At 34.8% G+C, this 27,039-nt stretch overlaps 5 protein-coding genes across 5 annotated transcripts; 3 read left to right on the plus strand and 2 right to left on the minus strand.

Annotated features, from left to right (window-relative positions):
- The first annotated feature begins 2,422 nt into the window (after positions 1-2,422).
- On the plus strand, positions 2,423-4,699 carry LOC149497215 (subtilisin-like protease). The gene has a single exon (XM_089720570.1). It carries the CDS (start codon positions 2,423-2,425, stop codon positions 4,697-4,699), a length of 2,277 nt encoding a protein of 758 aa, XP_089576696.1.
- A 931-nt stretch (positions 4,700-5,630) lies between these two features.
- On the plus strand, positions 5,631-7,931 carry LOC149497216 (subtilisin-like protease 4). Its single transcript, XM_089720580.1, has one exon. The coding sequence runs from the start codon at positions 5,631-5,633 to the stop codon at positions 7,929-7,931; it is 2,301 nt and encodes a 766-aa protein (XP_089576706.1).
- Positions 7,932-8,546: 615 nt separating this feature from the next.
- Positions 8,547-11,211, minus strand: LOC105645916 (uncharacterized). Its single transcript, XM_089720050.1, has 3 exons — positions 10,960-11,211; positions 9,704-9,819; positions 8,547-9,490 (listed from the first exon to the last, which is right to left on the minus strand). The coding sequence occupies exons 1-3, from the start codon at positions 11,086-11,088 to the stop codon at positions 9,004-9,006; spliced, it is 732 nt and encodes a 243-aa protein (XP_089576176.1). The 5' UTR covers positions 11,089-11,211; the 3' UTR covers positions 8,547-9,003.
- A 597-nt stretch (positions 11,212-11,808) lies between these two features.
- On the minus strand, positions 11,809-17,896 carry LOC149497217 (YTH family protein). The gene is made up of 9 exons (XM_089720456.1): positions 17,641-17,896; positions 16,638-16,738; positions 14,785-15,008; positions 14,451-14,702; positions 14,294-14,370; positions 13,844-14,198; positions 12,973-13,029; positions 12,412-12,473; positions 11,809-12,340 (listed from the first exon to the last, which is right to left on the minus strand). The coding sequence occupies exons 2-9, from the start codon at positions 16,726-16,728 to the stop codon at positions 12,274-12,276; spliced, it is 1,185 nt and encodes a 394-aa protein (XP_089576582.1). The 5' UTR covers positions 16,729-16,738; positions 17,641-17,896; the 3' UTR covers positions 11,809-12,273.
- A 6,544-nt stretch (positions 17,897-24,440) lies between these two features.
- LOC105645913 (transcription factor bHLH118) lies at positions 24,441-25,693 on the plus strand. The gene is made up of 3 exons (XM_012231657.4): positions 24,441-24,859; positions 24,972-25,304; positions 25,424-25,693. The coding sequence occupies exons 1-3, from the start codon at positions 24,563-24,565 to the stop codon at positions 25,499-25,501; spliced, it is 708 nt and encodes a 235-aa protein (XP_012087047.1). The 5' UTR covers positions 24,441-24,562; the 3' UTR covers positions 25,502-25,693.
- The last annotated feature ends 1,346 nt before the right edge of the window (positions 25,694-27,039 follow it).

Raw genomic sequence — 27,039 nt, forward strand, 5'->3', positions numbered from 1 at the left:
CGTGGACACATTTTAGATCGGTGCCACATAACATAATCCACGTCAGCCTGAGCAGGCACGTGTAACGATCCCACATTTGGAGACGTGGCCACGATTGTGACATGTCACACCAAGGACACGTCACCATTATGCGCCACATAAGCAACATTCAGAGAGCTGTCCTGACACCTCGCCACGTCAGCCTCCTTGTGCCAGCTATCTTGCCTTGAACCGGCCATGTCATCCTATTGGGACATGTTGATCAAAGTGTGACATGTCACACCAAGGACACGGCACACATTTGAAGCCACGTAAGCAACATGCTGATAGCTGTCATGACGGTCGGCCATGTCAGCAAATCTGCCACGTCAATTTCTCGACACGTCAGTGGACTGGTGCCACGTCTGTGTTGTCTTGCCACACCAGTGCGTCACCATTTGGAGCCACGTAAGCAGCATGCTGACAGCTATTTTGACTGCCTCAACCACGTGTGTAACCAAATTCCACCTGTCATTCGTTTGACCGGCCACGTCATGCTCCCGAAACGTGGACCAGAATGTGACATGTCACTCGGACAACACATCACCCCTTTGAATCCACGTAAGCAACAAGCTGGCAGCCGTCTCGACTGCCTTGGCCACATCAGCGACTATTTGCCACGTTTGTAACCTAATGCCAGTTGTCGTTCCTTTGAGCGGCCGCGTCATGCTCCTGACACATGGACCAGATTATGACATGTAATTCCGATAGCTGTCTTGATTATCGCAACCACGTCAGCGTTTTCTGCCACGTCAAGATTACGGCACATCAGCGGTTTGGTTTCACGTCGGTAACCTAATACCAGTTGTCTTGCCAGATGCCGCGTCATCGATAGGTCCACGTCTCACACTCCTGACGCATGGATAAAGTTGATTTGTAGTCTCGTGACACGTCACTGGAGTGGAAACCACGTGTGCAATCTTCTGACATCTGTCGTGCCCGGTTCTGCCACGTCAGCAAAAAGATTTGAAGTTCTAACATCTGGATCTTATTTGACATGTCAATTGTTTTCGTCGGGGATTTGTCTGCCATGCCATCTCCTGGATTCAGCGTCAATCTCAAGGACTCCATTCGTCAGGATTGCAGCATTGAGCTCCAATTTTTTGCAAAATCCACTTCAAACTTCTGCTATGGATAAAACAAATCAAAGATTTTCTATCTTTCATAGAATCGACAGCGGAAATAAACCCTCTAATTGATCTTATAATGAATGAGAATGGAACCCTAGAATTAGACGATGCAATGCACACTTTTGAAGAAATAATTTTCTCAGCGGAAAACCTCCAAGAAGCTTTTTTTTATTCTATAATTTTTATGGATAAAAGCTAAAGCAATATTTGTTATATGGCGCTTGCTCCGACTGATAAGACGTTTCTATAACTGGAAGACAATGCATCTTATTCAATTAAAGTTTCTGATAATTGATATATATCAAAAGACAACAGGATTACTATAAAATAAAAATTTTAAGCAAACTACCATCTTTGATCTTTAAAAGGGAAAGAATATAATGGAGTTTGTTCTAATTATCCTTTGAAATTCTTCTTACTGATTAAATATTTGAATATTTGATGTCAAAGGTCAAGCTTTTTCTTCTTGATCTCCAGGTTATTCTCAAAAATAGGAAGAACAAGGAGTCGTATCCATTTCATACGGCTCAGAGCAACAACAAAATTGATTAATCACTAATATTGAATTGAAGGTCAACTATGTGGTTTAAAAGAATGATAAACCAGATGTCAACTGACCTACATCAGAGTGTATTTGTATGGCTCTAATCTAGATGTTGAGCCAATCTGAAGTTGGTAAAAATTACAAATACAGAACTAAAACTCAAAAAGATAAAAGCAGAACTCATACTTAAAGGGCTTGTTGAACAAAGTGATATATCATTCTCTTTTGTCCCAAAAAAGACAAAACAAGATATAAAACCAAGAAAATTGTCCTTGCAATTGAACAATAGAAGTCAACCAATGCAATTGAAATCAAAACAGAACTTGATGGCTTGATGCAGTCAACAAGTTTCTTATCGAGGAATCGATCGGGCAGCCAACTGAAATTCTAGACCAGTTGGCATTAGAGCATCATCAAAAGTCAAAAGCAAAAATTGCATTGGCATTGCATTAGATTTATCACCACCTTGTTTATAACTACACAGACAAGCAGACTGCAACAAGTTTGGAACGTAAATTCCAAATTTAAGCTCTTGTATGGATCACCTAATAGCACTCTGTCATAAGCCCCAACAAGGCTCCATCGACGGCTCTTATTGCCGGAAACAACAATTATCCTTGTTCATACTCACTCAACTCCTTTATTTTTCTTTTTCCCCAATGCACATTTTACTATAAATAAGCCAATGGGATTTGGGTGGTCACTCAAAGCCTTACATTCCCCAATTAACATGGATAACAAAAGGTTTACACTGCTGACCTTTATTGTTAGTCTCACTTGTATGTTGAGCTTCTCTCAAGCAATCATCAATCCGGAAGTAACAGTTGATAATGCTGTCAATGATGAAAGCAACTTGGACACTTACATTGTCTTTGTAACAAAGCCAGAAGGTGGAGTTTCAGAAATAGCTCAAGATTTACATAGCTGGTACCAGACATTTTTGCCAGCTACTATTTCAAACACACAACACCGCATCATATATTCCTATCAACATGTGGCAAGTGGGTTTGCTGCAAAGCTGACAGCAGAGGAAGCAAAAGGCATGGAACAGAAGGATGGGTTCGTGTCAGCTCGACCTCAGAAAATATTGCCCCTACATACAACTCATAGCCCCAACTTCTTGGGATTGCATCAAAATTTAGGACTTTGGAGAGACTCAAATTATGGCAAGGGAGTGATTATTGGAGTTCTGGACACTGGAATACTACCAGATCACCCTTCATTTAGTGATGAAGGAATTCCTTCTCCACCTGCCAAATGGAAAGGGAAATGTGAATTCAATGGAACTGCTGCCTGCAACAATAAACTCATTGGTGCAAGAACTTTCCAATCTTTTGAGCAACCCTCAGGACCTGCTGGGCCATTTGATGATGTTGGACATGGCACCCATACAGCCAGCACCGCAGCAGGTAATCTCGTAAAAGGTGCCAATGTGTTTGGCAATGCCAACGGCACAGCAGTTGGAATGGCACCTTTGGCTCACTTGGCCATTTACAAAGTTTGTTCTGACTTCGGTTGTTCTGAGAGTGACATATTGGCTGCAATGGATACTGCGGTTGAGGATGGTGTTGATGTGCTCTCTCTTTCTCTTGGTGGCGGTTCAGCTCCTTTTTTCGCAGATGGAATTGCAGTAGGCGCATTTGGAGCTATGCAAAATGGAGTTTTCGTCAGTTGTTCCGCTGGGAATTCTGGTCCTGAAAACAGTTCTCTATCAAATGAAGCCCCATGGATTCTTACTGTCGGAGCGAGCACCATAGATAGAAGCATAAGAGCAACAGTGAAACTCGGAAATAATCTAGAAGTTTTCGGAGAATCGCTCTTCCAGCCACAACTTTCAACTCAAAACTTTTGGCCTCTTATTTATCCAGGCAAAGATGGAAATGAATCATTGGCTGCATGCACTCCAGGATTTCTGGAAGATGTCGATGTCAAAGGCAAGATAGTATTGTGTGATAGGGACGGCGTAGTAGGAAGAATTGAAAAGGGACAAGTAGTGAAGGAAGCCGGTGGCGTTGGCATGATTCTTGTAAATCAGGAGTTTGATGGGTATAGCACCTTAGCTGATGCTCATGTCCTTCCTGCATCGCATGTGAGTTACTCCGATGGGCTAAAAATCAAATCTTATATAAACTCAACAGCGACACCAACAGCAATGTTATTGTTTGAAGGTACTGTAATCGGTGTAAAAACAGCTCCCATGGTTGCTTCCTTCTCCTCTAGAGGTCCAAGCCTGGCAAGCCCTGGCATCTTAAAACCAGACATCATAGGTCCTGGTGTAAGCATTCTTGCAGCATGGCCAGTTTCTGTGGAGAATAAGACAAATACAAAAGCAACATTTAACATGATCTCAGGAACTTCCATGTCTTGCCCTCATCTTAGTGGCATTGCTGCTTTGCTGAAAAGTGCTCATCCTGACTGGTCACCTGCTGCAATAAAATCTGCTATTATGACTACTGCTGATTTAATAAATGTCGGTGGCCAACCAATTGTTGATGAAAGGCTTCTTCCTGCTGATATCTTGGCCCTTGGAGCAGGCCATGTTGCTCCATCAAGAGCCAGTGATCCAGGGCTTGTCTATGATATTCAACCTGATGATTACATTCCTTACTTGTGTGGTTTGGGTTACAGTGACAGAGAAATTACATACATTGTGCAGAAGAAAGTCAAGTGCTCAGAAGTGCAGAGCATACCAGATACACAACTGAATTACCCTTCATTTTCATTCGTGTTCGGTTTGAAAACTCAGACATATACCAGAACATTAACCAACGTTGGCCCAGCTAACTCGTCGTACACCTTGTCAGTTTTTCCACCCCCAGGAGTGGAGATCGCAGTTTCTCCTTCTAAGATTGTTTTCAGCAAGGTAAAACAGACAGCAACATATACAGTGACGTTTACCAACACTGTAGGAACCACCGAGTCATTAGCTCAAGGATATTTGAAATGGGTATCTGATCAATATTCAGTTAGAAGTCCAATACTAGTCCTATTCTCCAACGCAGACTAGGCACCAAGGTGAAGTCAACCATGAAAAATGTCAACAATCTTTTTCTTTTTTTTTTCTTTTTTTCTTTTGCAGTCATTTTCTTCAATAATTAAAAATGATATGCTTGTTTGAGAATTTCTAGATACCATCAATAAGACAATAAGCAAGAAGAAGAGTACAAATCTTCTTGAGTTTTAACTTCTAGTTTCACCCCTGATACGCTTTTTCTTATGCCCAAAAAGATTGCTTAAATTAGCTAAACATAAAGAGACCATGGCTCCTGTATGTTCATTAGAACGTCACAACCAGATGGATAATGTCTTCGCTTATAATATATTACGTTCCATTACGATTCACCAAAAATAGCCTTTAGATTATCTAAATGCACCAACATGGAATACTACCATAAAAAATATTACTTTAATCTCTACGCAAATGTGACTAGTTATTGACAATTAGAACTTCTGGGCAAACTGACACAAAAAGAATCAGAGCAGGCAGCAGGAGGTTTTTCAATGAGCATCTACCTAATTACTGTACATCTCTAATATGGACACATACAGTAGCCCATTATTGGTCAATAGAGGACAAGATGATCGAAAGAAAATTATAGAAAATAAGTTACAAAAAGTGCAATCCTGAGACTTGGTCACTAGATGAGATTGGGAGTATGCTTTTGGACGAAAGCCGCATAAACATTCTACCTCTAAATGTTTTTGAAGAGGCTTTCATGGGGATATTGTAATGCGAAAGATGACAATCACAAGGGGAACCATCTGAAAAGGCATTGAAAAGGAATGCACCTTGGACATTGAAGACCAAGTCAGAGGAACTCAAGACACAGAGAACAATTAAAATTTTGAATATGCTGGCCATGTTTCTCCGACTCGATTACTATATATATACATTCGTTGTGCAACAAATTACGGAAACAAGTGCTACTTAGCATTTCATGAAGAAAATTAGTTGGTCAGTGAAGATGGCTGCCATTCCTTTTCTAATTGTCATTTTCTTGTTCAACTTTTATCCAAACATTGCCCAGGCAGCTAAACACACAACTGAAATAACTGAAAATAAAAACTTACAAGCCTACATTGTCCATGTCAGTCCACCAGAAGGAAGAACCTTTTCCCAGCGAGAAAACTTGGAGAACTGGCACAAGTCATTTTTGCCATTTAGCACAGCAAGCTCAGAAAAACAACAGAAACGTATGCTTTACTCATACCACAATATAATTAGTGGTTTTTCTGCAAGACTTACACATGAGGAAGTGAAAGCCATGGAAGAGATTAATGGCTTTGTGTTGGCGCGCCCTGAAAGGAAATTACATCTACAAACAACACACACTCCTAGCTTCTTGGGGTTGCACCGGCAAATGGGATTCTGGAAAGAATCAAATTTTGGCAAGGGAGTAATCATTGGAGTACTAGATGGTGGAGTTTTTCCTAGCCATCCTTCATTCAATGACAAAGGAATGCCACCACCTCCAGCCAAATGGAAAGGGAGATGTGAGTTTAATGCATCAAAATGTAACAACAAACTAATTGGCGCAAGGTCTTTCAATCTTGCAGCTAAGGCCATGAAGGGTATAGCAGCTGAAACACCAATTGATGTTGATGGACATGGAACTCACACAGCAAGCACAGCTGCCGGTAGCTTTGTATACAATGCTAATGTGCTAGGAAATGCTAAAGGCACAGCCGTTGGAATGGCACCTTATGCTCATCTGGCTATTTACAAAGTGTGCTTTGGAGACCCTAACGATGATTGTCCTGAAAGTGATATATTGGCTGGTCTTGATGCAGCAATCCAGGATGGTGTTGATGTGCTCTCGCTCTCCATTGGTGATATATCAATGCCATTCTTCCAAGACAATATAGCAATAGGCTCATTTGCAGCAATTCAGAAAGGAATATTTGTAAGCTGTGCAGCTGGAAATTCTGGTCCTTTCAATGGTACATTGTCCAATGAAGCCCCATGGATTCTCACAGTTGGAGCAAGCACCATAGACAGGAAAATTGCTGCCACTGCAAAGCTCGGAAATGGGGAAGAACTAGATGGCGAATCTGTTCTCCAACCGAGCAACTTTCCAACAACTTTATTACCCCTGGTTTATCCGGGTATGAACGGTAAAACAGAGTCTGCATTTTGCAGTGAAAGAGCAGTACAAGGCATGGATGTGAAAGACAAAGTAGTCTTGTGTGAAAGAGGAGGGGGAATTGGCAGAGTTGCGAAAGGAGAGGAAGTGAAAAATGCTGGAGGTGCAGCTATGATACTCATCAATGATGAGATTAGTGGGTTTAGCACCATAGCTGATGCTCATGTCCTTCCTGCAACCCATGTCAGCTTTGCTGCAGGCCTGCAAATCAAAGCATATATAAATTCAACAAAGACACCGATGGCAACAATCTTGTTCAAAGGAACTGTCATAGGAGACCCATTATCTCCAGCTGTTACTTCATTCTCATCGAGAGGCCCCAACTTGGCGAGCCCAGGCATTTTGAAACCAGACATTATTGGTCCTGGAGTGAGCATTCTAGCTGCATGGCCATTCCCTCTTGACAACACCACAAATACTAAATCAACATTCAATCTTGTGTCTGGCACTTCAATGGCATGCCCTCACCTTAGCGGTATTGCAGCATTGCTTAAGAGCTCTCATCCTTACTGGTCACCAGCTGCCATTAAATCTGCTATAATGACTACTGCTGATATCTTTAACATGGAAGGAAGTCCCATTGTTGATGAAAAACATCAACCTGCAGATTTGTTTACCATTGGTGCAGGCCATGTGAATCCATCAAGGGCAAATGACCCAGGGCTAATTTATGACATCCAACCAGATGACTATATACCTTATTTGTGTGGCTTGGGATACAAAGAAGAGCAAGTCAGTATAATTGCACATAGACGAATTAAATGCTCAGAAAAATTAAGCATCCCTGAAGGTCAACTGAATTATCCTTCATTTTCAGTCACTCTAGGAGCTTCACAGACATTCACAAGGACTGTGACAAATGTAGGTGAAGCAAATTCAGTTTATGCGGCAACAATTGTTCCCCCACCAGGAGTAGCTGTGACTGTCGAGCCCTATAGACTCTACTTTTCACAGGTAAACCAGAAGGTAACGTACTCAGTAACCTTCAGTCCAACTGGAAGTAGTGGCAAAACAAGCGAATTTGCTCAAGGATATATACTATGGTCTTCAGCTAAACATCTTGTTAGGAGTCCCATCTCTGTAAGGTTCAAGTGAAAAAAATGCACCTGTACTACACTATCAGGCAACCAATGGTTTATATTGTCAAATAATATTGAAGTCCATGTGCTAAATCTGATTTAAATCAATGACATCTCCGTTATATAATTTCCTTCCCTGTTATATAATTTGAACCTAATACCTGAAGAATATTTTTCGTTCAAATTAATTCTGTGCTTTCACATAAACATACAAGGAGCAGAGAGGTTGTCAAATAGGTCATTTATAAGAGCAAACAAAACCTAAAACAGTAAGCTTCAAACCCTTCGGGAGAAACTCGAAGGCATACATGTATTCTCCATTCACCCATTCATCGCCTAAAATATTCTCTCCTTATAATACACGTTAATCGTATTAGTCAAATCGAAGGTAGAGGACACTGAATTTAAGGCCTTAAAGAGGAATTCTGCAAACACAATTCAAGTTTGTTTGGTCAATAGCCTGGCTAGTGTCTGTTTGTACACGCATCAGGCAATCAGGCTCAAAGAAGCTGAAGATTATAAGGACTTTTTAATGCGAATGACAAGTTGGAAGTTCCAAATGCATAATCCAAAAGAATGAAACATCACAAATATTTGTAAATTTCATGAGTGTTGTACAAAATACTTGATATGAGGCACAACTGAATAATTATTTACCAATGCCCATCAACAATTTGTTCATTGAAAAAATGGCACTTAATATGAACAGAAAATAATGAGACTATACAATGAACCCAAATCCATGGGAGAAAGAGTTCATACTTATAAATAACCCCTTACTCTTACAGATCCTTTCATAAGGCATTAATCAAATGAGAAAATAGCTAGTCATCACAGACTCTTACAACTCGCTTCCGACCAAAGCCGGGTAAATATTTTGAATCAAAGATGATATACCAGAAAATCGCGTAGTATTAGAAGATATCAAAATGATCCTCTGACCTTCAAGAATGGTTCAGCTCATCAACCTTTTAAGGAGGAAAAATGAATTTTCCAGCAGCATTCCTGGCTAAGTCATTTATCATATTGCTTCTATCAAACATTTTGGCTGAGAAATAGCATCAGCGTGGTACAATGAATCTGACTCATCAACCAAAACCGGGAGGCACATCAGGGTCCTCATCACTACCGTCACATGGCTGCTTGTTCTCAATATCTGCAGAGAAACCAGGTGGTGCACCAGGGTCAACATCATCTGCCTCCAACATATCTTTTGAATGGTTAGTCCCTTCCTTCTGCTCTTCCATTGTCCCCTTACAATGCACAGGCAGTGGTGACTCCTCTTCAGGTTTATTGTTGTTCTGACGACTAATAGACAGGGAGAAACCTGGTGGTGGCTCACTATCAGACAAGTTACCATCCGCTGCAACTGAGGCCTTGGCAGTGCCCTTATTGTAAGCTTCCATCTGAACCAGCACAGGTCCATGAGTAGAAGATTTAACCACTTCCTTCATTTCAGGCTCCAGCAACTTATTATAAACAGATTGTACAGTCTCTGTTATTTCATTTTTCATGCCATCGCCTGACCTAATTATTTCCCACACACCATCAGAAAGTTTGCTCATCACTTCATTCCTGGTAATTACAAATCAAACATTGCTGCCATTGTCAGAAGTCACATAATTCCAACTGTATCATTGAAAATCATTAAGATTTAAGTTCATCAGTTAAATAGTTGAGTGATCACCAACTTCATTTGTAATTCATTGGCTTAAGGCCTCCATTTTATCTAAACCAAAAAATTCAAAATTGAAATGACTGAAGAATGCAGAGAAATGAAACACTTACCCAACCTCGTCATATATGGCATCAGAAAGTTGCCTGGGCTTCATGTTTTCAGCCCCAGCACGGTTAAGCGCTGCTGACTGCCTCACAATGGAAATAATACTACTGCGCAATTCTTCCTGTTGATTAATATCTTGTTTAGTCATGACACACGTAATATATATTTAAGAAACAAAAAAAATAACAATGTTGACATGAACGAGCCAATCACCAAAAACCAGCCAATTCAAGCACACATTTTGAACTGAATTCCCATTTGGATGCAATGTGATTCCCAATTGTTCAGGGTGATGTGGATATAAAAGGCTGTAAGAACTATTTTTGTTCTTGTACAATTTGTCTCAGGTTGGGGGCATGTGAGATCAGCGCAGATCTAATTGGTGCCACCCCCGTGAGGAGGGGGGGGGAAAATTGAACTTCCCCCATAAATTATATATATATATATATATCCCTGGAAGGTTCTCCCCAACCACCACCGCCCAAAAAAAAAAAAAGGAAAAAAAAGGGTGTAAACTCTAGTTCTGCCCGTCCAAGATGGAATGTCTATGATCACAATTTTCATGTACAGCCAGCTCACTTATGGCAGTCATTTTGGACCCATAAATACAACTGACCATGTCTTCCAGAGAAACTTGATCATGTATCAGAAGAGCTTCTAATATAACTTCTCTTCTCTACTCAAGTGTTTTGCCTCTTCACCAAGTTAATGCCAGAAAATGCATACAATAGCTATTTCTGTTTCCAAATAGTTGCATTAGGAAAAATTTCTAAGTGCTGGAAATCCCGATTAATGATAAAAGGTGTGTGCAAGCAGCGCAAAGGAGTGCGCGACTGTTGATTCTCATTTTGCCTCTATTTATTAAGTTATTTCTTTTTATTATTATTATTATTATTATTCTGGAATTCTTTAGCAAAGAATTCAATTTCTCCTCTTCTCCATTAGCTTGTACAAGTCTAGCTTTATAACCGATTCATGACTTTCCCGACATTCACTGTAATGAAAAAGAACTTTAAACTAATAGACATCAAAAAAGTCCATGATCAATCACAACAATGTATCTGTGTGCATTGTAGAACTAAAGGCAAACGAATACTTCCGTGTGAGATTAAAGCAAAATGAATAGTGCAACGAATCTGTGCTAAATTTCAAAGAAAGGCCATATAATGAAGTATGCTACTCTTATAATTCAGCTCATCAAAAGTACTTCCAAATAAAAAGAAAACCCTAAGAGAGAGATAAGAAAGGTAAGCAGACGTACGTTGTCTTTCAGCTTGCGGATTATCTTGAGGCGAAGATTATCGAAGTCGCCATCGTCTTTGAGTTTTGCAATTACTTGGTCCTTGCTTACTGTTTTCTTCTCCTTCTCCTTCTGACTCTTGCCTTCCATTGGGTCTCTCAATATTTCTTCAATCTTCAATGAAGTTGCAGTGCAGGCACACTCAAAGATCAGAGAAGCAACGTGTTGTAAATGGGGCGGGTCTTGCTATGTTCTCTTATTCTATTTAAATGTTAAAAAAAAAATTAGACGTAATTGCGAAATTAAACTCTGTCTTTATGCTTTTAATTTTTGCAAAAATAAATAAATAAATAAGATTTTTTTTTTTTTTAAAGCAAGAGATATAATCCCTTTCGAAGACATTTCCTAATATTAAACTTGTTCTCACTGTTATGGACTGGGATTGTTTACCGAACTTTGTTTTTATTAAGTTTTACTAAAATTAATAGAATTTACATATAGATTTTAAATTTAAAAAGAGTGTAAGTTACTAAAACTAATAAAGTTCAGGTACAAACTAGCCATTTAAATAAATTTTGCTGTTATACAAATATTGAAAGCTCATTCACAAATTATTGATTAATTATTTTGTAAAAGATTATTGGTTATATACATTAGTATTATCAAATCATCGTTAATTTTCTTTCAAATATATCAGCAGTACGTAGCTTATACTTCCATTTTAATGTCTGCAAACAAATAGGAAAAAGCTTTTTCTCACAAAAAAAAAAAAAAGGCTCTCAAATAAACCTTCTTTAATGCTACAAATAGCTAATACAAATAGACATCGATCTTAAAAATTTTCATGTGCTGAACTGAGCGAGATGAAAATTTAAAGAATCAATCATCCTCAGTGCATCTATTTTGAATACTATTCACAATTATCTCTAATTTAAATCATCTGAACATATTCAGTTAATTTTACATTATGCTCTACCGTCTTAAATCAGTACGTAATGTTACATCCCAACCAAAATCTTGGGATTTAATCATCTAAATCTAGTTCAGTACTATCTGATCCTCACCCTCCGTCAAAGAAGGGGAAAAATGAACTTACAACATGAAAAAATAGGGCATGTTGCCATTTTAATTTTTCTGTACAGCTTGGTAACAACCCCTGGTAAAACCTAGTGCGCATTCGATCATTGAACAGTACATTGCGATAACATATCGAGTCCCAGTTTCCCGGATCTAGAAAAGATAAAGAGATTGCCTTGAAAAGAGAACTGGAAAAACTCCACTGGATTGCTATCACCAGACAAAAGGGCCAACAATAGTTCTGTGTGAGCTCATCGATCATTTATCGGATGAATGATGCGTTCTCTTGCGTGACCGGCACTGATCAGTTACAAAACTTGAGTTTCTGAAAAGTATATAATTAAGTCAATAGCTTGCAGGAATGCATTTGGCAGAGATAAACTGAAAACAACTTACGAATCATCATCATGGTCTTTACTTCTTGATGGCTCCTGAGTTGTTCGTGATGATCCAACTACCTGTCACGAGTCAATGGCTCAGAATAGAGCTACCATATTAATTACAAGGTTTAGCTTGCACAGGAAAAGCTCATGAACTTAAAATCTACTATCTCCAAAATCCATTCATAACACTTTGCACTGACAGAAATAAATTTCTATATTTTCTTGCAAGAACACAGGAAATCAACTCCAAAATTCTATCTAGATCTATGGTAATTAAATCTAACAATGAATTCCCTGTTATCATTAATCTGAAGATCAACTTACAAGCCCATTGTTTGTTACTTTGTTAGGTAGATCATAAGCATCAAATTGAGAGATTACTGACGCAGTTAACTGGATAATAGAAAAGACAGGAGTAAAACCAGAAAAAAAAAAAAAAAAAAAAAAAAAGACTTTGAAATAACACCATGATCAACAATAAAAAAAGTTCAACAAACTAAAACATCATGAGCGAATCAATAGAAGAAACATATTAAACCGGCCAACAAAAATATTATATCGTAAATAGACTGACAGGCAGATTCAACTGTTTGACACTTCTGCTATGCACTTCCAGGTACTCTTCATATGTCTGCAATAACAAATCAGGAGCAAGCCATTTAGATGAGTAGATGATTCAAGCATAAGACCTCACAACAATGCAACAGCAAATCCTATGCATAATGAAGCATTTAAAAAATAGACATTTCAGAGTCAAGAATAATAAAAAACTAACATTATTGCAGCCAAGATTTGAACAAAGCATTGCAAAGTATAAGATTTGCTGGGAATGTTTGACCAATTGTTCTCCTTTGAGGCTGGCTAGCCTGGCTTGGTCAACAACCCTGCAGCCCACTTCATCCCCATCGAGAAAGAAGGTTTTAGATAAATATGCAATACTTCTTTTTCCTTTTTTTTTTTTTTTTTTTTTTTTTTTTTTTTTTTTTTTTTTTTAGTGCCATTAATGTTCAAGACATTTATTATAACAAAACATTGAATGTTTTTCTGTTTCTGATGGGTATAAGAACCGTTCACAAACTAAGCAGATAAGAGAGGCATGGATATAGCACAAAGAAACAAGGATCATATATAGGACAGTGATGAACCAACAACAACAATAGGACTTAGAAGAATGCCTAATAGATCAAGGAAGACTTTCAAGACCACATTATTCCTAAAATTATTCACATATTGCTCAAAGATTGCCACTTATACACCACAAATTTTCAGGATTCAATTTGTATGAAAAATTCATTCATTTCCTAAGAAATGATTGCCCAATTATAACATTTTCTTCATTCCATGTTTGCAATATTGGAAGGAAAATCCACTCAGCAGACAACTAATTCAGCAATTAGAAGGAAAGCTATGAGAACAAAGCAGCTACGATAGGATCCCCAATATACCATTTCAAGAAAATCCTCCTCAGTTAGAGTACTAGCTAGAGGACTTTCTGCCGACAAGCCCCAAGCATCAATTCGAGAATGTGAATCACACTGTACTCTCAAATTCGCAAGACTTCCATTCAGTTGAGAAGGTTTCATCCTTGATGCTTTTGATGCACCAGAAGCAAGAGGGAAATTAACGCCACCCTGCTGTGCCAAGTGAAATCTACTTGCTTCAGCATGATGTTGGAAGAGGAAGGAAGGATAAGGCATGGATGTCCTAACCCATGGCATATGTAATGAAGGGACATTATATTCTCCATCCCCTAGTGAACAGGGAGGCTCTATACAAGGCCTTTTCAGAGGAAGGTCATCCCTGGGACAACGCTTACAACACCAAGCCATGAGAACTAACTTATCAACTTAATTTTGATAAATAGAATTTGCTTTCGTCTAACAAGAAAATTATACCTTTTCTGCAAGCCATCAATATGACCCTCCCCATCAATTAGCTCACAAAGAGCTTCCCCTATATCTTCTGGCAATTCCTTCAATACATGAATCACAGTCATATAACAGTTTCAAAGTGCTCGAAGGGTAAAAAACCACCCTGCAAATAAAGAGATACCTGGCAGTCTCTACTAATTTTAACAGGTTTGTAGTCATTCAGTGGATTCTTGAGATGAAGAGTCTTTTGGAAAGGCAAGTCATTTAACCGCAGCCATTTAACTTTAAAGCTACGACCCCAAGGATTACTTTTACCAAATCCTTGGCTCCAGATGTTGTCACGCCTCCATCCAGCAGATGACATCATTTGGGCATATCCTTGGAAGAAACCACTCATGTTGACACTAAATATTAGAATGACTTTACCAGAATTCTGCAAGACAAGCATGTATGCTTCTCTATGAAGCATCAAGATTGAGAAAGAAGAATATGACATTAAAAGAAAAGGATCTTACATGAAATGCCTCTTCCAAAATTGGTTCATTCATGACTTGAGTAGCCCAAATTCCTTTCTCAACTGATAGTTGAATATTATGATGGTTCAAACTCTTAATGATGAAATATCTTGTATTATACAATTTACCACTTTTGTTTAAAGATGAATTTTCCACCTGATCAAGACCTGCTTTTTCGGCCTTAAGGGGATAACTAGCCTCTTGACCTTTATAGATTGGACTCTCTGACAAGGAACAAAGATTCTAAGTCAACCTGAATATTATCCTGAAATTATTAAACTTTCTCACATCCAAAATTAAGGAACAGTAGAAAATAAATAGAGGGGGAAAAAGAAATGGAACAAAATTGAACAATGAAAGAGATGAAGGAATTTCCCACCATCTCTTATATCACTATTATAATAATCCCAGCATTATTAGTTACAATTACATGCGCACACTTAGAGGAGCTCACTGAATTGTATAACAAATTTATTAACATAATATAATAATATAAGGGCCAAGATGGAACATTAATTTTCCACATTGAAATTAAAAGATTGCCTTGTTTGACCACAGATGATGCCGGGCTTGAAGTGCTACTAAACTTGAACACACACCATCATTTTGAAAAAAAAAAAAAAAAAAAAAAAAAAAAAAAGCTATTACTAAAATTATCATACATTAGTTAAATTTATGTACATCTATAAGATGGGGAAGCTAAAAGCAATATATATTACAGACTACAGAGATCTCTGAATTCTGTAACTAAAACTCTAGGTACACAGTTCACAAGCTCAAAAAGGAGCTAGTATCTCTATTTTCTGCACTCAACCTGCCATGGAAGTCAAATCAATAGTAGTACATATGACAAACCAGGGTTATATTTGGCAAACACAAAAGCAAGATAAATTTATGGAAATATATCATCTGTAACTGAGAGAATTATTGACCACAAAAAAATTTACAAAAAAAGCAGGCTCTCCACTCCACAATCATCAAGCATAGATACAAAACTGTTCTCAGTACAATAGACAGATGTGTGAAAAGTAAACAGACAGAACCATTTTTATCCTTTAACAGCAAACATATCATATATTTCTAAGCATATATTAACAAGCAAGCTTCACATCTTACAAGATAGCACATAGCTTGAAGTGAATGATTCCCAAAGTTATGTTTAGACCGTATGAGGCTGATCCAGGAGTGACTTGGCAAATTCACATAGTAACATGCCTAAATGTCACCCTTCATTGCAATATTTCAGCATACAACTTAGGAATATTCTTGGTCACTGTATCTACCAAATTTGTGTTACATGTCTTGTGTTTTTCTGCAAACTAATGATAAATCCCAAGCCCAGGAAAGCAGAGTACTGCAGAACAAAGTTCATATTTAGATGAATCTTAATGTCTAAAGCATACTACTTGGGACTATTTCATCATACTAAGAAATATTCTTCAGTCACTGTATCTACCACTTTGTGCTAAATGTCTTGTGTTTTTCTGCATATTAATGATAAAGCCCAAGCCCAGAAAGCAGAAGACTGCAGAAAAAAGTTCATATTTAGATTAATCTTAATGTCTACAGGCAAAAGCAAAAAAGGCAACTAATTCAACCATGGCCTCTCCACTTTGCATCAGACAAGAAATTCTAGCAGGTGTGCCAACCATTGCAGGTTAATGTAGTGGTTTCAGATTATTTGATGTGTATACAAATTATAGAGGGTTCTTTATAGTGATGTACTGAAGAACTGCAAGAAAGAAAATATTCAGCAGTGCAGGAAAGAAAGGTGGCTATGTTGCATCAGTTATCCTCTAACATTCAATCTATGCAAAAAATTGCATTCAAAATAAATGCATCAGTTTTATTACCTGGATCATCAAAATTTCCCATTTCCTGTTTCCATTCAGTGGCTGAGGAGTCAACTACAGATGCATTTTCTTTAGCTGTGTCAGAAGACATCCTTTTTTACCTGCTTTCACCAAAATGCAGGGGGTAAGTCAATAATATAAACTGAACATAGACGAGAGATATCTGTTCCTTTTTATAAAAAAGTGAATTCAGAACACACAATATACACACTCGCGCATACACAAATATAGATAGAGAAGCAGAGATATACAAGACAGGCGCCAAAAGAGGTAGACCAATACTAATATAAGTAGAAGCATTCAAGCAAACACTTCTAATGAAACCAGAAGATGAAAGCAAAAAATATCTAGGAATCAATAGCAATACTAAATATCAAATATAGACATAGTATAGCATAAGATCATTAAAGTTTCAGAACATTGTTGGAAGCAACAAGTTGAGTGCCCTAGGTAGCTTCAAGGGAAATTTTCTAGCAGTTGAATTTGCTCTATCACAAATATCATATTAGTAAATTAAATTACGGAACACCGGTAGTACCGGCTCATCTACAAATTCAAGTTCCCAATCTTACAAACTCATTTACAAATCAGCACAACTGCTCCAAATTAAAAGCAACTATTGCACACAGATTAATGAACCTGGAAGCAACTTCTTAAGAAGTTACTTTCTCTCCCTCCCTCTAACCTCCCACACAAGGCATCTACAATAATCTGAAATTGAACTTTATTCCAGTCCACTAAGCAAATTGAAATTCATAATCAAACACCTATCTAAGACACATCTCTGCTATTTCTCTAAACTTCTCCAACATTTTAATCACTAAACTTCACAAGAAAATCTTAATAGCAAAAAAGAAAAAAACAATATGATATTTGTTCTGCTAAACTCTCAAATATCGCAGAATTAGATTTCCCAAGCTTTTCGCGCATTTTCCCAGCAGCCAAACAGAATAACAGTGCAAAATTACATTACAGAATCACAAAGGAGTAAGAGGAAGCGTACCTTTAAGAGAGCAAGAGAGTAGAAGTGTATGTATCAGCGTCTCTGTTTCTGATAATATCTATGTCTGTAAGCTTGATAAGCTTGAAAAGCCCTAGTTGTTTTTCCCTCTTCTGGCCCCGAATATCTCTCTGTGAGTGAAGGATTTTTATCGCTTTGTCTCTTGTGAACGGTCCGGATCCAATTCGGTGAGGATCTAACGGCGCGCGAGTGAATATCAGTGGTGGTTCAAACGTCGAAGTCAGAAGAGAGGGAAAGGGGCTATCAGTCTGTGAGATATGGCTAGGCATCCAAATTTATGGGCTGGACTTTAGTAATGGCCTTCGGCTTTAAACTCTAATTGATCCATGTTTAATTATGCTATTTAACTTTTTTTTTTAACTGATATTCTATTTAACTTATGCCTTGTTTTTAAATATATTATATACCATAAAATTTTTCTCTTTGAGGCAAAAAGAAATAGTTTTATTAATTCCTCAAAATCAGATAAAACAATCTTAGTAAAATCAAATGATCCTGAATAATTGACCAGACCTTAAAACTAGCATGAGAAATGACTTTTCGAGTTAAAGCATTAGTTGGCATATTGAAGAATCTATATATATATATATATAGTAAAAAATAATTTTAAAAGGCTGAGTTGGCAGTTTCTTCTTTAAGCTTTTCTATTTTTCTTTTTTTTTTAAATTTCTGACTTATTCATCACTTTTTACAGTTTTTCTTATTTATTAATCACTTTTAAATTCACATTTTCCTTTTTTTCTTCATGAACTTTTCTCATCGGCTAAATATAAAAACGCAATCTGTAAACCACAACCTAGAAGATATTCCTAGAGCCAATCCTTTTATCCAACTGTGCTATCTTCGACAAGTCTAACGCATGGGGTCCATTTCAAAAAGCAGATGGAACCTTGATTTATATTTTCCTTTTTATCGCCGATCCTCCTCTCACTGACACTAGGTTTTTTTTTTATTAATTGTATGTGATTATCAGGCGTGGATAATTGGAGAAATAATTTGTCTAACTCTGCTATCTTCGACGAGTCTAGCCCATAAAATCCATTTCAAAAAGCAAATGGAACCTTAATTTATCTTTTCCTTTTTATTGTCAATCCTCCTTTCACTGACACTTGGTTTTTTTTTTTTTTAATTGTATGTGATTGTAAGGCGTGGATAACTGGAGAAACAATTTGTCCAACTCTACTATTTTCAACGAGTCTAGAGCATCAAGTCCATTTCAAAAAGCAGATGGGACCTTGATTTATCTTTTTCTTTTTATTGTCGATCCTCCTCTCACTGACACTAGGTTTTTTTTTTTTTTTGTTAATTTTATGTGATTATCGGCGTGAATAATTGGAGAAATAATAAAATGAGATTTAATCTACAAATTAGTATTTCTAGTTGAATAAGCCCATCAAATCACATTGATGACAATCTTCATAGCCATCAGCTTGCTGTTTACGAGCGTGAGATCATGTGGCGGCTATTTGCCTCTAATACACTTTGTATCCGGGATGCAAGGCCTTGGTGCCGAGCTTGGTATACAGTATCTTACAAATTAATTCACTTTTATTCTAGTTTTGATTTTATTTGTTTTATGTTGGATACTAGATGCTACTTTATGTTGGTTTTGTAAATATAAACTGAAAGTTTTTTAGGTAGACTTTTGCCATCTTATATCACATGGACATATTTTATTCTGATTCTAAATGACCTATGGAATGATAGTGCATAATAAGTATGGATAAATATTTAATAGTCACAACATTAATTTTAATTTTCGGTAGTTGAATTTTCTATTCCTTGTAGCACAAAACCTGATTCTTGCTAGGGGGAGTCACTGACCTTGCACTATAAGGAAGTTGTTGAATTATGGGACTTTTCCAGCAATTTTTGTTTTCATTGAAGATGATTAAAGAAGAATAGAGCCTTGCTTCTGTCCGAAAATTACAAGAGTTGAACAACTTTGTTGTGATTTCTACTCGAATAACTGAATTGACCAATGAATAATTGTATGCTTTTCAGGTGATATTTCTTTTATTTTTGGATAGTAAATCATTTTCTATTTTATTTGTTTCTGATTTTTTATCTCAAAATACCTTTAATCTTCTATAAACGAATACTTAAGACTACTTTACTATCCATAACATGTATTGGTTTATATTTGTTAATTGAAAATTCTTCATTTTTCTCTAGCTCAGGTATTACCATGATGGATAATAGAGACCCTATCCATAAAGGTAACCTTTTCAATTAGATTCTTTTGGCCATTGAAATCTTTTTTGTTTTTTTTTTTTTTTCCTTTTGTGTTTGTTTCATTGTTGTCCTCAGTTTATTTTGTACTTTGAGATAAAAACTCAAAAATTATAGAATCTGAAAATTAATGCATTTTAAATATTCCCTATCATAGACTTTCACCAAATAGAAATGTTTACATGAGAAAGTTCGTTGTATGATAGTTCGTTATATAACAATGGAAGTAGTGAGATATGCTAAAAGAAATCAAGTGTTTCTCTTATACATAGCTTTGTGTTTCTTTTTGCAATCAATTTTACCGCTTCTTCTTTTACTTTATTATTATAATTTTTTTCTATTTGCATAGCTTTTGGATCTGATCTGGAATCTATGATTAGACTATGGTAGAGGAGTAGTTTGATTTTTGTGGAGTTACTATGGTTTTTGAACTCATCATATGGTGTGTGACCTCTACTGTTTATATTACCATAATTTAACAATTTGACATTTTTTAAGAAATTAAATCTATAAAGCAACAATTTCACCTGCTAAATTCTAGAACAAATTAGTCACAAAAGAAAACTAGAAGAATTCATAATAAACAAGTGGAAGAACTACTACTAATATAAAGTTGTTCAAAGCTCATTGTTATTTAGTAAGGTAATAACAACTTAAAAGGAGAGTTTCCCAATGAATTTGGTTCCTTAGTTAACCAAATCTTTAAGTTTGTTACATACATGTATAAAAATAATCTATCAAGAACTATCAATAATACACTTGAAATTTTTTCACAGCTTATGGATACCCAGAAATATTTTCTAGTAATTAAAAAATGATATAAATTGAATATTGGCTTCCGAAGTTAAGAGAGGGAATAGCCACACTCAAGACCTCCATTCAATTATTATATTCTTTTAGTTGTTGGTCTCTACATATTCCATTGGATGTGTTATAATTAGGAATTCCAAGTGTTTTCAATTTGTCAAATTTAATAGTTCGATTGCTTGGAAAGATTTGGAATAAGATACTTTAGAGCTAGATCTTTATCAAATTTCTTGTGCTCAAGAATAATTGCATCCGTAACTTGAAAAGAATTATATAAAATTTATTAGAACTGCAACTTACCTCTGTATCTCTCTAATACTCGAGAAAGGAAGGTCCTTAATTCTAAGAGAGAGTAAAACACTATGATCAATAGGGTAAAAAAGAACAAGAGTATATGTTTTTATTTTTTCTTATCTATTTCTTATACAAACTTTACAAACCGGAGTGAAAAAGTTAGCTACTATTTTAATGGAAGAAAATTGATTAGTTAACTTCATTTTTCTTTGTAGGGGTTAAGGAATATTATCATTGACCATAGCTTACTATTGACAGTTTTATACCATATGGAGTTTTTTTTTCAATTTAGAAATGGATGCAATTTTTTTAGTGATAATAATTTATTTTTTTTATTCTATTTATGTTTGTATTTTTTAAATCTAATTAGAGCTATATCATATATATTGACTGAGAATAGCTTATTCCTGAGTGCCTTCTTCCTCAAACATTCAATAGAAATGTTGCAACAGAATAAGATTCTGAGAGTTATCCGCAATAACTTAGTGAAGAGTGTGCATTAAGCTTTCTTTGAGATTGTTGAGAATAAGGAAGATTATAACAAATTCTATAAAGCATTTTCTAAGAATCTCCATCTGGAAGAACTCCACAAACAAGACAAAACTTGTTGAACTGCTTAATCCCACTACACTGAAAGTGGTGATAGGTAACGAGGCTTAAGGACTATGTCACTTGAATGAAGACATGCCAGAATGATATCTATTACGTTACTAGTGAGAGCAAGGTTGTTGAGAACTGCCCATTCCTACATGGTAGGAATGATTACAATTTTTGAATATAATCATATTTATTTATATATACATGTTAAGGTATTTTTGAAAAATTTATAAACAATTTTTAATAATAATTATTATAATATTTGAAATTTAATCACATCTAATTTTGAAATTTTGATATGTAAGTGTATCCTAAAAAATGACGAGTTTAATTCATACATGAAATATAATGAATTTTTTTTATTATCGTAATTCCAATGAACTCCCATATTGGGGTTCTTATGAATCCTAATATATTTGACAGAAGTAAATGTATTTGGAATGATGTTATATTTAACTTATGGATTTGATGAAACTACCATACTATTGCTGATTAATTGCGACACAAACTTTCTAACTTTCAAAAAGATATATGAACTGTATAATATGACATGGTGTCTTTTAATTTCTAAGTAAAAAATGCAAGGTATGTGCATTTATAAATTTAAAGACTTGAAAATATGAATAGACTTAAGTCAAAGTTCATTTTATCAAAAAAACTTCATACTTAACTTAAGTTTATTCTATCTAAAAAACTTTTAATTATTTTTATTATTTATTTAATATAAAGTTACAAATTAAAAATTTTTCAAAATAAAGTACAATGTATATTAGACAGAGCAATCCGTGCAATGTTAGGATTTTCACTTAGTAAAAATATATTGTTTGTACCAAAAAAAAAAAAAAACTATATATTGTTTGTTAAATTTTTTGGAGTAGGACGATAATTTTGTTCGTTGACAGTCTTATACATGAATCCCTTAGCATCTTCAAAAGATATTATTTGTGATCCTAAAAAGAAAACTAAATTATATATAATGAAAATCTTGAGACAAATTTTATTTTTTTTAATATATTGAGAACTTATAACTTTTATTACTTATATTTAAAAAATTTAAATGGCATTCCCAGTTTGGATTTTAGTTTAGGTTTTACAGGAAATGTTTGAGTTGGTGGTGATTATTGCTATTTTAATGCTTAGGCTCCGTTTGTTTTCGTAAAGTAATTTGCAGGAATATATTTTTCATAATTTTTCGTTGTTTGAGGTGTTTAGGAAAATAAGTCTATACAAAATATTTTACTGGTCAAAGAAAAATTAAATAATTTTTTAAGGAAAATAACTTTTCATTTTTGAGAGAGTAAAATATTTTCCGGATATTGAAAAACCTTATAGATCCATATTTATTTAGTTTATTAATCATCGCAGTCACTACCACCGATCACTATTTACCATCGACCACCACCACTAACCACCGGCTTATATATATATATATATATATTTTTTTTGCATTATTCTCATATTTAACAATAAAATTTATAAATTATAAAATTTATATTATTATTAATATTTTTTTATAGTCTTATGAGATAAAAACTTTAATATTTTAACTAATTCTCAATATTACAACCAATCAATGGAAAATAAGTTATTTGGAAAATATTTTTCAAGGAAAATATTTTGCATAGAAAATATTTTTCAACAAATTGTTTTGCGGAAACAAACATTAGTTGATAATATTTTTACTAAGATTTCGTTTATTTTCGTAAAATAATTTGCAAGAAAATATTTTTCATAATTTTCCTTTATTTGATATGTTTAGAAAAATAAGTCAACGGAAAATATTTTCCTGTCTAAAGGCAAATTAAGTTATTTTGAAAGAAAATGAGTTTTCATTTTCAAGAGCGTAAAACATTTTCTGAACTTTGATAAATTTATTATAATTTTCTAAATCCACATTTATTTAATTTATTCATCATCGGTAGTCACTACCACCACTCACTATTCATCACCGGTCACCACCGTTGGCCACCACCCACCGATCACAACGACTTTCATAATTTACCATTTTTTGTATTATTCTCATATTTAACAATAAAATTTTTCAAATACGAAATTATTATTATTATTATTATTATTATTATTATTATTATTATTATTATTATTATTATTATTATGGTTTTATGAGTTAAAAATTTTATTATTTTTAACCAATTTTCAATATTGCAATCAAGGAATGGAAAATAAGTTATTTAAAAAATATTTTTCAAGTTTTAAAAATAAATTATTTTTCAAAAACAAATAAAGCCTAAATATAATTATCCCAAGAAAAAGAATAAAGATTTTTCCTTTAATTCTAAACACGTCCAATGAAAGCGAATATACGTTAATATCCCACAAATTTCTTCTTTTTCCCCTTTTAGATGCTTGTTTGTTTTTTTTCACATTTGGGTCTTTTCAATATTATCAAAAGAACATCCCATCGTTTTGCCTTTAAATTTGGCAGTGGGTCCATTCTCCATATACCACCTTAGTAACTCAGCTAAGCAACAACGTGGAATCATTTCTTGATTATCAACCGTCAGCCTCACCTAAAAAATAAAAAAATAAAAAAATAAAAAAAAGAGAGTGTCAAATCACTTGTCCAAATAAGAGAATCTAATCAGGTGTACCGACTGCTTTTAATTCTGAGCTTATAAACAAAACTTTTTGTCCATATCAATACCAACTGGCATAATCCCGTCGGTTAAAACATGTTGATTGTTCACTAGTATCTCTCCAAGTATCAGGCCCCAGGTTCATGTGGGTTATGTCTTCCTTAACAGAGGAGACAGTTTTCCAACGTGAATATCGTGAGTTTATTCTCAGCCACAAAATCCACAGTAACTTTAGCACGTTATATCATTGTATGTGTCATCTCCATACAGTTCATTCACAAGTTCTCGAAAGATACTAAATATTAAACGTATCTCATCGAAAAATTTCCACTAATTCCAAGTAATAAACAGTGGGTGAGCTAGAGGAAGAGAAGCGCTAGATGGATCATATTTCATCCTTTGTTCAAGAAGGTTGTAGTACTCATGAACTTACCAGATTTTGTTCCTCTCCTTCCCAACAACAACAAATATTATCACAGACTGAAGGACCTTTTGATCTAACCAACAACGCACAGTACATGCATATGGGGAAAACATCTGGAGATACAAATGAAGACACTAAACTCGAAAATAAGAAGAGCAAAATCGATCATAAAGACATCAAGAGACAACGAACGCAAGAAATGGCTACCCTTTACAGAACTTTACGATCCCTCCTTCCTATTGATTATCTGAAGGTAAATTATTGTATATTGTTTTGAAATTCTTCTCTATTTTCTTCTTCTTGGCATCTAAATATGAAACAGTACATTACATTTGATAAACTCACAAGCTCTTGATGGTTTTCAGGGAAAGAGATCAGTATCAGATCACATTCAAGAAGCAATAAATTATATAAGACATCTGGAGGATAAGATTCAAGCGCTTAAAGATGAGCTAAGAGAATTATCTAATTCGAGTTCCACGACCTCTAAAGATAATATCTTGGAAAGTAGTGATGAGAGAGATGCCTTGACAGTTAAACCGTGTTTGGTTGGTGTAGAGGTTGTGATAGATACTGGTTTGAGAAAAAGTTTTCCTCTATCAGGAGTGCTTCAGGTTCTAATTGAAGAAGGGCTTAGTATTGTTAGCTGCAGTTCAACTAAAGTAAAAGAAAGAATGCTTCATACTATCATATCTCAGGTATAATATGTTGGTCTTCAGCCCTTTGAAGTACCAACTATTTTAGGGTTTTTGACTTTTTTTTTTTTTCCGCATAAAATTCTCTGCTATCATCTAATATTTCAAATTTTTATGTACAGGTGAGTGGTGAAAAATGCATCGATATTTCTACCTTGGAACAGAAGCTAACGAACTCCACAGTTTGGCCTGTGAATTAATCACAGTATTTGTACTACAAATATGTCCTTTTTTTTTTTTTTAAAAATGTTAGCTTGCACAAACGTCGCCACACCCGGACCAGGTTTATATTGAGATAAAACAATTCCAATGGTAGCGACTCTAAGATTCAAATCCCTTAACTATGTACTCCAGTTTATTCAATGTTTATGTTATTCAAAATCTTGCTTTAATTATTCAGTCAAGTAATCAGTTTATGAAATAAGAAAACCTATTAAAGAAACCTTAACTGAAAAAGTTATTTATGAAATGATAAGTTTGAAAACGCAGAAGAAAAGAACGACGGAAACTTCTCTCTGCTCTGCAAAGGATAGGCAAAATTTTCCTTCACGTGGGGAACTATTGTGTTAATGCAGGAGCGTGATACATGTAGCCGTAGAACGATCATCTGTCTTGTTCATGGACATAATACAATCACGTGTCAAATGATCTGTCGGTTAGCTCGAAGGCAACTAACTATGCAAGAACCAGATGTATTAGTCCGATAGACACGCGGTCATCTATCGACCATTAGCGCTGCTTGCAAAACACGTTTCACTACGAGCGTGTGTAATCTAAACCCATTTGTACTTCACAAAACGACAAACGTACAAGATAATGCTAATTGGCGACCGTGAAAAAACGGCGTTTTTGCCCGTCGAATTGAAGAAGAAGGGAACAAACTCACACGGTCATGGAGGAGAGTGAAATCGAAACACAACAATCCTGATTTTTTTCTTTTTTTTTTTTTGAAAGAAACACAATCCTGATTATTATATCTACTTCAAATTAATAAATAATAATTGAAAATCCCATCAATTAAATTAAATACAGTAATAATCTATATCTATCTATTTATACTGGAAATAAAGGTGAAAATAATAAAATTACCTATACAAATTTTAGTGAAATTTTGAAAATTTTAAAATATTCTTAGACATCAGATAATTTGATAATAGTTTGAGTTTATTGAATAATTTAAGTTTTTAATAATTGATAAATTATATTTTTTATTAATTGATTGAAAAAATATATTACTATATTATTTTGATATTATTATTTTAATATATTGTTCTAATTGAATTTTTAAATATTAATTATTTACGATATTAATCTTAAAAAAAAAAACAGATTATTATTTTAATTTTAACATGAACTTTAAAATGCAAAAAAATATAAAAATATTATTTCAACAATTATTTCAGAACATAATTAATTTATTAATTCATCTAATAATTTTAATAAATATTTATTAGTTCATCTAATCTATTCTATTTAATTTATTTATGTTAACTTATCCAATATTTATTTAATTTATATAATTTAAAATTGTAAATGAGTAACAATATATTAAAATTATTTAATAAAGTGTATGTGTGTTTAATATTCTGTTATTCCTCTTTCAATTGTGTAAAAATGAATGAAACACTAAAATACAATTCATCAATAATTGATTGTTTCTAAGCAAATGCTTTTATGTTTTTTTTTTTTTTTTTGTAAAGAAATTGATGCTTTAAGTCTAACCTTATCATTTTGAAGA

The sequence above is a fragment of the Jatropha curcas genome, chromosome 4, assembly GCF_041381405.1.
Source record: "Jatropha curcas cultivar XTBG-Jc1 chromosome 4, XTBG_Jcur_1.0, whole genome shotgun sequence".
NCBI lineage: Eukaryota > Viridiplantae > Streptophyta > Magnoliopsida > Malpighiales > Euphorbiaceae > Jatropha > Jatropha curcas.